General features: G+C 40.0%; 1 protein-coding gene across 2 annotated transcripts in view; it reads right to left on the minus strand.

Moving 5' to 3' along the window:
• Window positions 1-12,562, minus strand: part of PTPRG (protein tyrosine phosphatase receptor type G) — an 869,661-nt gene that overhangs the window by 161,673 nt on the left and 695,426 nt on the right. For both annotated transcript variants that reach the window (XM_007529163.3, XM_007529164.3), the window contains exon 7: window positions 199-356. In XM_007529163.3, coding sequence (XP_007529225.1) covers window positions 199-356 — 158 coding nt within the window. The remainder of the gene's footprint in view (window positions 1-198; window positions 357-12,562) is intronic.

The following is a 12,562-nucleotide window of genomic DNA, read 5'->3' on the forward strand; positions in this document are numbered from 1 at the left end:
GCAGCTGAAAAAACAATCTGTTCTAGTTTTAAATTCTTGGGTTAAAAACATGATTACTGAAAAGATGGAAGAATCAATGAGGAACAGAGAATTAAAAAAAAAAAAAAAAAAAAGCCCTTACTGGTCATCTCTAGCAAAGGTAGAAGGAATGAAGTTAGCACAGAACATATCAAACCCCATCTGGAGCTGAGTATCTACCTGATGATAAGAGATGGGAACAGGCTTCCGGAAGACAATCCACTCCACTATTTCGCTACACGGTGGGGTGGTCAGAGAACCCGTGTACCGGTAATAGCTGCCCAGGGATGAAGGCAGGAGCTCCCGGAGGATGAAAGGATCCAGAAAGGTCTCCTTCTCTGTTGGGAGGAAGAGGAAAAAGAAAACACAGTGGTCATGTGATGTAGACACACAGTCAAAGTGCTCCACAGGCTTGTGCCACATCCCAACCTCATATTTGTTTAACTCCTGAGAAACACTAGCAGTTGGTAGAAAAGCTTCTAAAAACACAGTAGCATTCCCCAGAGAATGCTGTGAGGCACCATTACTGCATGGAATTTCAGGAGGAACAGATTCCATGACGAGCAATACTGAGCAATACTGCAGTCCCTCCCTTAGGCCCCAGTAGACAAATACTAGCATAGTATAGTCTCTGAAAAGTCCTACAGATAAGAAGATGTCTTCTTTGCTTAATCTAACCCATCTCAGTTTAGTTTTCCTTTTGAGATCTTCTCAAGCTAACATTTGGGAAATATCAGTGGAACAGACTTTGGGACCCTGTAAAGACATTGGTATGAAAGGAAAATTATATGCCAACAGTCAAGTTCAATCCCATTATGATTTCACCCAAGATCCAGTCAAATGCAAATGTCACCTAAATAGAACACAGCTCTGGAATTAGAAAATGAGAGCCCTAGGTGTGACTTAAAAAGGAAGAGAAAGCAAGACCATAGCAAAAATGGGTATATATGTAGAAATAATAGTCAACCCATAGCTGTTACCTTGGGCAAACTGCTACAATTTCCAATAGAGGGACTGAGGACATAGAACTCTGGTGGTGGGAACACTATGGAATTATACTCCTGTTATCTTATAATTTCGTAAATCAATATTAAATCACCAACAAAACAAAAAACAAAAAAAGAAAAAGGAAAAGGAAATGACAGCCCTATAAAGTCAAGGAGATTTATTTTTTAGTTTTTATTTGTTTGTGTTCTAGGACTCTTACTGTTACACTGGATCATTGGAAAAGCCATAATGTATTTTTAAGCAACTACAGAAGCCAGACCTTCCACCTTCTGCACCCCATAATGATTCTGAGTCCATACTCCCAGGGAGATAAAGAATAGGAAAGCTTCCAGTGGAGGGATGGGAGGTGGAACTCTGGTGGTGGGAAATGTGTGGAATTTTACCCCTCCTATTCATGATTTTGTTGATATTTTATATTTTTATTTTATACATTAAAATTTAAAATGTCATGATTTATCCATTATCAAATGACCTTCATTTCTCTAAGAAAGACAGCTGCCAGGTGGTTTCATTCATGTGTGCAATGTAAAGTATTAAAACTCTTAAACTTGTTAAACAACAATGGCAACAGCAACAACAACAATAATAATAATATAGCAAAACTGTCACTGAGACTTTATAAAAACCATTGTGGTCATACTGGGGAGAAAGAAAGTACAGAATTGGAAGAACTGTGGTAGTGGTTGTGGTACTGTAGTATTACACCCTTGTAATCCTATGATCTTGTAAGCCACTACTCATTCACTAATAAAAATAAATTTAAAAAAAAAAAAGAAAAAGAGAAAGAGAAAAAGAAAATGAGAGCCCTGAACGTGATTCCCTCTTTTTACAAAGGTGGAGCAATCTTTCCTTATGTAGAAGAAATGACATTTAAACTGAAATTCACCAAGTCAAACCTGAATGATCTCTCACTTTGGGAACTGAGCTTCCCAAAGAAGAAGAGGGCCCAAAGATCTGTGGCGAAAAGAGGCAGGTGCTCTGGTGGTAGGTGAGATGTAGTGACTCATTTTGTTCCCCTTGCTGCCAGGGCTTCCCGGGGCTTATGTGCCTGCATGACTCCACTGTGCCTGGCAAATTCTTATTTTCTTTCTCAGACAGAAAGTGAAAGACAGAGAGGAAGAGACAGAGATAAGGAAAAAAAGACACACAGTATGTACTCCACCAGGTGAGACATCTCACTGTCCTTGAAACCTATTTTGAAGGTATGAAATGTACTCATAAACCACAAACAGCTCTGCAAAATAAAGCTAGCTCGATGAAAAGAATAGATAAGCTGAAAGCCAAACAAAATCTCACAATAACTATAATAGGGAAAATAAGGTAAGAAAAAGATGTTAGTGTCTGGCCAGATAGCTCCTAAGAAGCAAAGCTGGACTATGAATCCAAAGTTCTGACTTAGCTTAAAAGAAACAAAGGGGGGCATGCCTCAAGGTAATTAGGTGACATTGAAGGGCAGAGATAAGAATGAACATTTGAAACTATGGAGATAGCATGTAGGAAGGTCCTGTGGCAGGAAGGAAGAGTGTAATAGAGATTAGGGTAGTGTGTTACAGCTCAAAGAGGATCAACAGATTGTCTAACTTCTGTCACTCAGCAGAGAAGGTCTTAGCTGGAAGTCTAGCAATGAATTTAAGTCTAGGCTTCGTACGTACTCCTTTGAAGGGTATAGTATGACTATGACAGTCCTGCTAGTGACTTGCCTTAGTTCCTTGATGGTCTCCACCATAGTAATGGACATTCCTAGGCATCTTAAGGGCTCCATATAGGAATACTTTTCCCAAGTTCTCACATCTCTCTTATCTTTTTCATGAAGAGCAACCAGTGCAGATATTTGGGTGAATATGCATCTCTAGACTCAAAAGATCTATGTAGTAACTGGAGAATAATGCAACAGCCTCAACAGAAACCAACCATACTAGAATAATAACAACAGCAGGTTCCTTTGGGAAGAGATTTGCTGATCAAAACTTACATTGCTTCAACCTTTATTATATATCAACCGCTATTTGGAATATTTACAAAATAGTACTATCTTTATTTATTTATTTATTGGATAGAGACAGCCAGAAATTGAGAGGGAAGGAGGTGATAGAGAGGAAGAGAGACAGAGAGACACCTGTAGTCCTGCTTCATCACTCGTGAAGCTTCCCCCCTACAAGTGGAGACCGGGGGCTCGAACCTTGCACATTGTAATATGTGTGCTCAACTAGGTACATCACCGCCTAGACCTATGGTGCAAATATTTAACCAGCACTTACTGTATGTGACAAGCCCTATTCTAAGAGTCATACAAAGACAGACTGACTTAATACTAAAAATTGTCCTATAAAGTAGATCTTATCATTACCACCAGTTTATAGAGCTGTAATGCAAACTAGGAAGTTGTTTCATTACTCTTAAACCATGCTTTAACTCACTTTAAAACCTTATGAAGTGTATACTTTTTTCTTTCGAACTTTTAATGTATTACTATTTTTATTTTCCGTATATTTTATGAGAGAAATTGAGAGGGGAAGATAGTGAGGGAAAGAGTAACAGAAAGACACCCCTGCAGCACTACTTCATCACTTGTGAAGCTTGCCCCATAAGTGTGAATTGGGGACTTGAACCCTAATCGTTAACGTATGATAGTGTGTACTCAACTGGTTGCGCTACTGCCCAGCCTTATGTATACTTTCTTTCCCCCTATTCATTTTTTTTTTTTTTAACCAGAGCTCTGCTCAATTCTGTCTTATGGTGGTGAGGGGGGCTGAAACAAGACTGTGACCCTCAGCAATGACAGTCTTTTTTTTTTTTTTTTTTTGCATAACCAGTAAGTTATCTTCCCTGTCGACGTGCATACTTTTACTACATTCACTTTACAGATATCTCAAAGCACACAGAAGCTAAATAATTAAGTCCCAGCTCACTAGTGAACCACAAAGGAGCAGCAGCTAACCAAGCCTCAGCAACCTTGGCTGAGTGTTCTATAAGCTTTCAATTCAATTTTTAAAAGGGAGAATTAAACATGAACCAATACGCTCTGCAGTCTTCCGATCACAGGGTTTGATGGTCAGAAAGACAGAAACAGTTTCCGTTAGACAAAAGGCAGGAAATGGTGGGGCTGCCCTCTGCCCATTGGCAAGCCCAGACTTTAATTTCAATCTGGCCTAATGATGGGGAGATCTCTGCAAGCATGTTTGGCAGAGACAGGATTTGGCCTTTGTTTGCTGATTCTGTGCTTCCTAGACTGTGTGAATAGTCAGCTCAAAGTCTCAAGCAAAAGAGGATATGCAGGACTGGTATTACAAAGTAAAATCACTACCTTCATTGTCTCTTCTGTTTTAGGTGGACTGGCATCACACCACTTACCTTAGGATCATGAGCTCCAAAAGGAATGACTAGAAACTCTCTGCACAGTTTTCCTCTAGGGGCTCAATCCAATGCTGCAGTTAAGCAAGCTATATGCTGAGGGAAGCGACAAGAGAGTCCTCCTGTAAGCCTGTGACAGAGAAGCCCCAGATCTAAAGCACCCAACTGAGGGAAAGGCAGTGGCTTTCAAGAACAGGAAAAGATAAATAGAAGACACTTGTGCTACCAATCTGTGCAGGCTAGATTTGATGAGCACTTTCAGGAGAGGCAGGATTTTTTTTTTTTTTTTGCCTCCAGGGTTATTGCTGGGGCTTGGTACCTGGAGCCATCTTCTTTCCATCATTATTGTTGTTGTTGGTAGGACAGAGAGAAATTGAGAGAGGAGGGGCAGACAGAAAGGGGGAGAGAAAGATAGACACCTGCAGACCTGCTTCAATGCCTGTGAAGTGACAACCCCACCCCTGCAGGTGGGGAGCCGGGAGCTGGAACTAGGACCCTTCTTCTCGTTCTTGCACTTGGCGCCATGTGTGCTTAACCCGCTGCGCTACTGCCCAACCCCTTTCAGGTTAGATTTTAAGAGACCTGCCCCCAACCCATTCTAACTCAAAAGTTGGGTGGGGGAGTGTTATGCATCTTGACAGCCAGAATTTGGGGAGGCATGTTACATGTCTGGGTGCCTTCTTTAAGGCTAGGTGTTTTTAGGGATCGAGTGATATTTTATCAGAGTGTACAAGCCCAGCACCCTGAGTGTCTTCATCTGCAAGGGGAAAGCTTCATGAGCAGTATTTTCTCTTTCTCTCATCCTCTATATGTCCCTCTTTCCTCTCAATTTTCCTGTCTCTATCCAAAACACACACACACACACACACACACACACACACACACACACACACACACACACACACAGTGCACGTGAACTGTTTTTGTGCACTTACACTCTGGGATTAATTCTAGAGCTCTTTTCTTCCTTGAACTTTCAAAAAGCTAACTGAACATTCTTTTTTTTTTTACTGATCTTTCTGAAAATCCCATTTCCTGCTCAGTCCCACAAGCAGCGCCTACTCGATTGACACTCAGAACACTTCACAGTCAGCCAGCAAGCACTAAGAAGTGGTGGTTCCATGTTTCTGACAATGCCTACCAAGCTGCTTAAGCATCAACCATCTGAACCCAAGACTGAGAAGGAGATTTTGAGTATAGCCACCAGGTAGAAGAGAGACTACATGTTGAAAACTTAAAACTTTTCTACCAAAACAACGACAACAACAAATTAAGACAAACAAAACCTCTTAATAAATTTATGTATTATAATATAAAGGGAAGCCAGATCACTGAGTATGAATCCTAAGTAGTCTACTTAAAGGTTGACCTATGAAAGGAAATGTAACCTCTCTGTGACTGTTTCTTCATCTGTAAAATGGGATTATAATAGTATCATCTTCACAAAGAGTTCAAATATTAAATGAACTAATAGTAGCGAAGGACTCAGAATTCTGTATCTGACAGAGTTTTTACACCTGATAGTTAAATTAATTTTTTTTTTTATAAAAGTGCAGTTAGCCTGACTCTAAGCCCATCCTATGGGAGCATGCTACCTCCAACTTTAATCCTAATTAGCAATTTGAATTTAAAACAATTTCTATCCTAGTTGCTTAACTACCTGAGGAAAATATTTGAAACACTCCACTTATATCCCCATTCATTCCATTATACCATAATAAGGAGGTACTGCACATTCCTAAAGAAAAGAATTGAAAAGGAATGAATCTCATACTCCACTTTCAAGGATCCCAGTGCTGTATGCAGACAATATTATATTTTAATAATTAATTGTTCATCAAAGAAAAAGATGAGGAACAGGGATGCCAAATTCAAACTTATTCAAATTGCAAAAATGAATAATGTATGACTTTTATATTAAATACACACTGCATTAAGTAGTCTACATTTCACCCAACTCTGTCTTTCATTTTCAAGCATTCTGACCAACAATATGAATAATCAGTTAGGGGAGGTTTGTTTAGAAAAAGAAATCCCTTATTTATTTGAATGCAAATGGAGTATATCTGAAGATGATTAAATTTTTCCTATCAATTAGAAATTTTTGTATGTGGGCTATAATGTAATAATGGTCAACCATTAGGCCCAGCACAGCACAGCTATCTTTGCTGCTCCTTTTTGACACAAAATTATATTTGGCTCTATTTGGTTCAATTTCTTATTTCTGACAGTAGTGCCAGGAGGCAGTCTTTAATTAAAGAAAATTTGAAAGATTCAAACATGCATAATTGGATTAAAAATGTGATCATTAAAACATTAGATAATAATCATCTGATTGATTGCATTTTCAGTGTGTTAATAATCTGGTATTTTCAATGATTTGATTATATAGGGAGGAAAGCCCTATATGAAATATGATGAATAGTCAACATATAGATGAGACCTATGCAATCACCAAGAAATATGACATTATGTTGACAATGCAAACAAGCACACATAAAGCAATGAAGAAACTACTACACTAGAAAGTATAAGGCTGGAAGGTGGTGGCCTATATAAGTGTTAACTTGTGTTACCCAAGCCCTCAACCCCAAAATGTAATCAACAGGCTTAGGGAACTATACATGATAAGCTGTCAATAGAAATTCTGAGCTGCAACTTTTAGCCAACATTGACTTGCTTTCTTTAGGCCATCCCAGAACATCTGTTTGTTTTACTTATTTATTTATTGTAAGAAAAAGCTAATAATTTTCTTTTAAACATTAAAATCACTAGGAATAAATAGGCCCTCTGCATCATTTTGGGGAGGGGAAAGCAAGAGAGAGAATGGGGAAAAAAAAAGACTAGAGAGAAGTTGAATGGGAAGGGTAGATAGGGAGGGAGAGAGAAAGACACCTGCAGACCTGCTTCACCACTAGTGAAATGTCCTCCTTGCAGGTGGGGAGTGCCAGTCCCTGTTCAGGCGCCATTTGCCAGGCTAGCTTCGCAGGCAGGAGAGAGAGACGACCAGGGACTCATGGCTGAGTGGTATGCAGTTCAGTCTTTATTCATGTAGAACGCAGCACAATCTAAGCTATCTCTAATCACAATCCTGTCCTTATATATCCTGAGGCGGAAGTGTCAGATCCGAAGAGGATGTACGTAGGATAGGAGGTGGGGAGAAGGAAAAAGTGTGCAAACCATTGAGGATTAAACCAATGCCCTGGAGGCAGGGCGGTGCTTAGTTAACAGTGGTTATGTAAATAGAATACAGTGTTAAGCAGGGGGGATTAAACCAATGAAACAGAGGGGTCTTAGAAGCAGAATTAGAAGCAGACCAACAGGGGAGCAGGGGTTTGAACCTGGATCCTTGAGAGTGGTGATAAGTGCACTTAACCAGGTGAGCCAATGTCCATCCCCCTGGACTATTTCTTTCCTGCTCTATGCATGTCTGTCTAGTTTTGGACCAAATGCTTTCCAGCTGTTAACAACTTAAGTCGTATTTGAATGACATATTTTTAAATGAGCACTGCCCAGCCCACCAGTTTGACAATAGTAATTTTAAGAGCAGGTGGCTGGGATGAAAGCCTCTGATAAGAAAATTCAAGGCAGGAGTTAGCCCTAGTGTGAAAGGCTTCTACCCACAGTGTGGCTGGAGTGAAGTGAACAAGAGGGAAAGCAGGGGTCAAGAGTCTGAGATTTGACGGACTCTTGCAGGCTGAGGGATCAGCCGCTGATAAAGTACAGTCTAGAGTTTGCCTCAAAACTGTGAAGAGAAGTAAATACCCAACATAGAACCAGCAGCTCTGGTAACATTAGGACCAGCATTGAATGAGCTGCGTGATCCAGAGGAAGTGAAGGGTCTGAAGACGGACCTGATGAACACAGGGACAGGGAAGAGAAGGTTAGGAAGGGAAGAAAGGGCCTGAAGGTCAGAACCCAAAGACATTAGGAGACTAGCATTTTGAAGTCATCAGGGAAGTCAGGAAGCATTAAATTATAATTAAGATGTGTGAAAACTAATATAGAGAAACCTTCTTTGAATGAGGCCTGGAGGTTGGCAAACAGTTCCCACACATGCAAACTGGAACCTGACTTGTATTGCTTCTCCAATAGAAAGTATAGGACTCCCTCTCAGTGGAAGTGCTTTCTACACATAGCAGCAGTTCTTACAAAGGCTGTCTAAGGATGCTGGCTTTAGTTCTAGGGGAACCATTAAGATTGCCCTTCCTTCCTCTACCTCCCTCCCTCCCTCCCTTCCTTCCTTTCTTGCCAGTCTAAGAGTTTTACTTAATTTTTATTAGTTATTTAATATTGATTTACAAGCTTGTAAGATAGATAATAGGGGTATTCCCACCAGCAGAGTTCTATGTCCCATTCCTAGCTTTCTAACAAGTAACAACAGTTCCCAAATAAGCCTATGATTTTTGTGAAATAACTGCCTTCTGTGTGTGTGTGTGTGTGTGTTATTTTGTTTTGTTGAGGAGCTGGGGCCTTGTGCATATGCCACAGAAAGGGAGAGAGACAGAAAGATACATGCAGCCCTGCTTTACCACTTACGGTGTTTTCCCCCTGCAAATGAGGATCTGGGGCTTGAACCTTGTGCACTGTAATGTGAGTTCTTAACCAGGTGCACCACCATCTGGCCCCTAGTCTTGACATTCTTTATAGACACAATGCAAAGAAAACCTTACAGGTTCGTACTAAGACATACATAATTGCTGTTAGGGTAAATCTGAGCAAGACCCTTGAGGAGAGGGAGAAAGCCCATGTAGTCAGTTTCACGTATTAAAGCACTTACAGAGGGACTTCAAAGTCATGAGACAGCTATTTCACCCTAGAGCAGACATGTACAGACATCTAGTACATCTAGTTTCCTTGAGTTTATTGGTAGCTACAGTCAACCAATGTAGCAGACTGATGTTTGATCAGAAAATTTGCTGAAGTTCCTATCTCCAAAGATGAACCACTTGAAGACCTCAGTCTTTCAACAGATAAAGAACATGCACACACACAAAAGAAAAGAACAGTAATTCACATACTTAAATTTGAATTAGACAAAAGTTGTACATTGGCAAAGCCCCGGTATTACCTCTGAGTCGCTATGTCAGTTCACCTTCTTGTATTCTATTTGGTACTGGTGAATGTGGTGTACAAATTATGTTAGTTTGTTTTTGATATTCAATGATATAACTCATAAAGAAGAAAGAGAAGAATTAATGAAAGAAAGAAAGAAAGAAAGAAAGGAAGGAAGGAAGAGAGAAAAACAAAACACCAAACCTAAGTGATTCTAACAATAGTCAGGAAGTCTTGTCTCAAAGGAACTTGTGTTATACCCCAAATCCTAACCATTGTCTTCATTACATTTCTTAGCATTAGCTATTTAAACTCAACTATTTTAAGTTTGCCAACACACTTTACCTTCTCCTTTGATAGCCAGGAAGTGATGACGGCGGAACTTTCAGTTCCACCATTGTTCCACATGACCTGGGTGGTACTCAGGTCAACATATCACAACAACAAGAAAAAAGATGGCACTCAACCTGGGAGGAGGTACAGTGGCTACAATGATGGACTGAAAATAAAAGGTTCTGACTTCTATTCCCAGTATCACATGTGCTGGAGTGATGCTCAGGTTCTATCATTAATCAAACAATCAATTAATACATCTTTAGGGGGAAAAAATAAAAGGATGGTGGGAGTGGCAGTTTCTTCTTCTAGCGTTTACCAGTAGTAGTTTGCCAGGAGTGGCAGTAATAACAGTTGACATGGAGTGCTGAGTGGATGCCAGGCAAAAGAACATACAACAACATTAGTATTACTGTCACTTCTCATTACATAGTTCAGAAAATGGGGGCATGAAGAGTTCAAATGATCTGTACAAAAACTAGTCAAAAGCAGAATTGGTTTTCATATGCAGGCCCAAAGTCCTTGGTTATTACAAAACAGTGTGAAGAACAGACCCTCCCCCCAAGGTATCTAGAACAGGGAGGCCATCCTCCTATAAAATATCTTAATACTCTGTAACTATCTAGAAAGATAAAAATTAGAGGTACAACCTAGAATTAGGATTTTTTTTTTTTTTTAAACCAGAAATTCCCTCCCTCCCTTCTCTGTTTCCTTGCTTGCATTTTTAGGGTTTCATGCCTTCATGATCCTATTGTCTCAGGGCTGACTTTTTTATTCTACTTGTTCCAGGTAGAGAAGGAGAGACACAAAGAGAGGGAGAGACACCACAGCATTGCTACTTAATACATAACACTGTCATGTGACGTTAGTGCTTCAACTCAGGTTCTTGTCAATGCGAAGGCATGCACTCTAATGGGTTTATCTGCTCACTCCCACCTCAAAATATCCTTTCTACCGGAAACACCTGTCTGCAGGATATGAGAAACATTTCCTTACAGAGTAAATGGTCTTTGTCAAATGAGTCACTCTCTTTGTCCTGTGAGTCCCCCTCCTCTCTCTTGAGGTGACAGGATGCTATCTCATTCCTTATCTCATAATATAATATATAGATTCTTGAATATATTATATTATGAGTGTATATGTATATGTGCATGTGTATATATAGCATTTTGTCCATTTGTTTTAAAGTTTATATCTCTGCAGACTCTTCATGTGTATATAATTAAATCTGTTCTTTTTGCTAATTGGTCTGATGCTAATTTGATTGCTTGACTAGACCTAGAAGAACCCAGAGGAGCAGAAGAAACTTCCTCTCCACCCCCACACTTGACTCTTATATATCAGGTCGACATACATGTAGTAGTAGAGAAGAATCACAGGATGCAGCCCCAGGTACTTTCCCCAAGTCCTTTGACAGTAGGTAATTGGAGCTATATTGTTAGATGTTCTTTATTCTCCACATCCTATAGAAACAACCACAGAAAGGGCATTCCCTCAGGGCTCCTGGCATCTCATACAAATGATAAAATATTTACAGAGAAGGCTGGCCAATTGAACAGCAGGCTCCAATTCACACCTAATCTAAAAGGAATCACTTTTGAAGTCTTTTTCTGTCTTTATATAATTTTTTCACAAAGCTATTAGTAATAAAACCGAAGTTGAAAAGCATCCTACTTCCTGGCATGGGTTAAGAAACAGAAACAGGGGGGTCAGGCGGTGGTGCAGTGGGTTAAGTGCAAGTGGCGCAAAGTGCAAGGACTGGCATAAGGATCCCGGTTCGAGCCCTGGCTCCCCACCTTCAGGGGAGTTGCTTCACAGGCAGTGAAGCAGGTCTGCGGGTGTCTATCTTTCTCTCCCCCTCTCTGTCTTCCCCTCCTCTCTCAATTTCTCTCTGTCCTGTCCAACAATGAACAACATCAACAATGATAATAATAATAACCACAACGAGGCTACAACAACAAGGGCAACAAAAGGGGGGGGATGGCCTCCAGGAGTGGTGGATTCATGGTGCAGGCACCGAGCCCAGCAATAACCCTGGAGGAAGAAAAAAGAAAAGAAAAGAAACAGAAACAGCTGACAACTATACTGGATCTATACTGGCGGTTTCCACATGAGGAAATCCAGGAAATGGTGGAAATGGCTTAAGTGTGCCTGTTTCTAAAAGATTTTGAGATCAAAAAGTGTGCAGATACATATCTGCCCTTCCCGGATCCATGAAAGATGTGAGCCAATTAGTCCAGACCAGGGTGCTTGCATATTTATAGCACACTTCAGGAAAGTTTCATGTAATTAAACACTGGAAACACAAACTTCAAAAGGGAAATTTTGTCGCATGTTAAGATATTCAACACTATTAGTGGGCTGCAGAGGAAACAGCATTGGGCTTCCCATTCATAAGGGAGATAATAATGGCAATGATTTTTTTAAAGGTAGAATTGAGACAGAACCCTGATTAGTTCAGTTCAAATGTATTTGGATTATGTGATGGTTTGGGTAAAATCAAAACTGAAAGTCACCTTGGAAAGTAGATCAAATGTTAAAGACTAGAGTAGATATTGACATTATCCCAGCACATACAGGCTACTGGGTGAAGGCACCATTATTAGTAGAGTGATTACAAAAGTAACTACTAAAAAAAAAAACAAAACAAACAAACAAAAAAAAACAAAAGTAACTACTTAAGTGAGGCAGAATAGGCAACATTATCTGTGTAGGGTCAGAGTAAATACTTAAGATTTTGTGAAAAATCTCTCTGTCATGACTAGTGGATTGCTGCTTGAATGCAAAAGCAGTCAGA

The sequence above is a fragment of the Erinaceus europaeus genome, chromosome 12 (assembly GCF_950295315.1).
Source record: "Erinaceus europaeus chromosome 12, mEriEur2.1, whole genome shotgun sequence".
In the NCBI taxonomy this organism is placed as follows: domain Eukaryota; kingdom Metazoa; phylum Chordata; class Mammalia; order Eulipotyphla; family Erinaceidae; genus Erinaceus; species Erinaceus europaeus.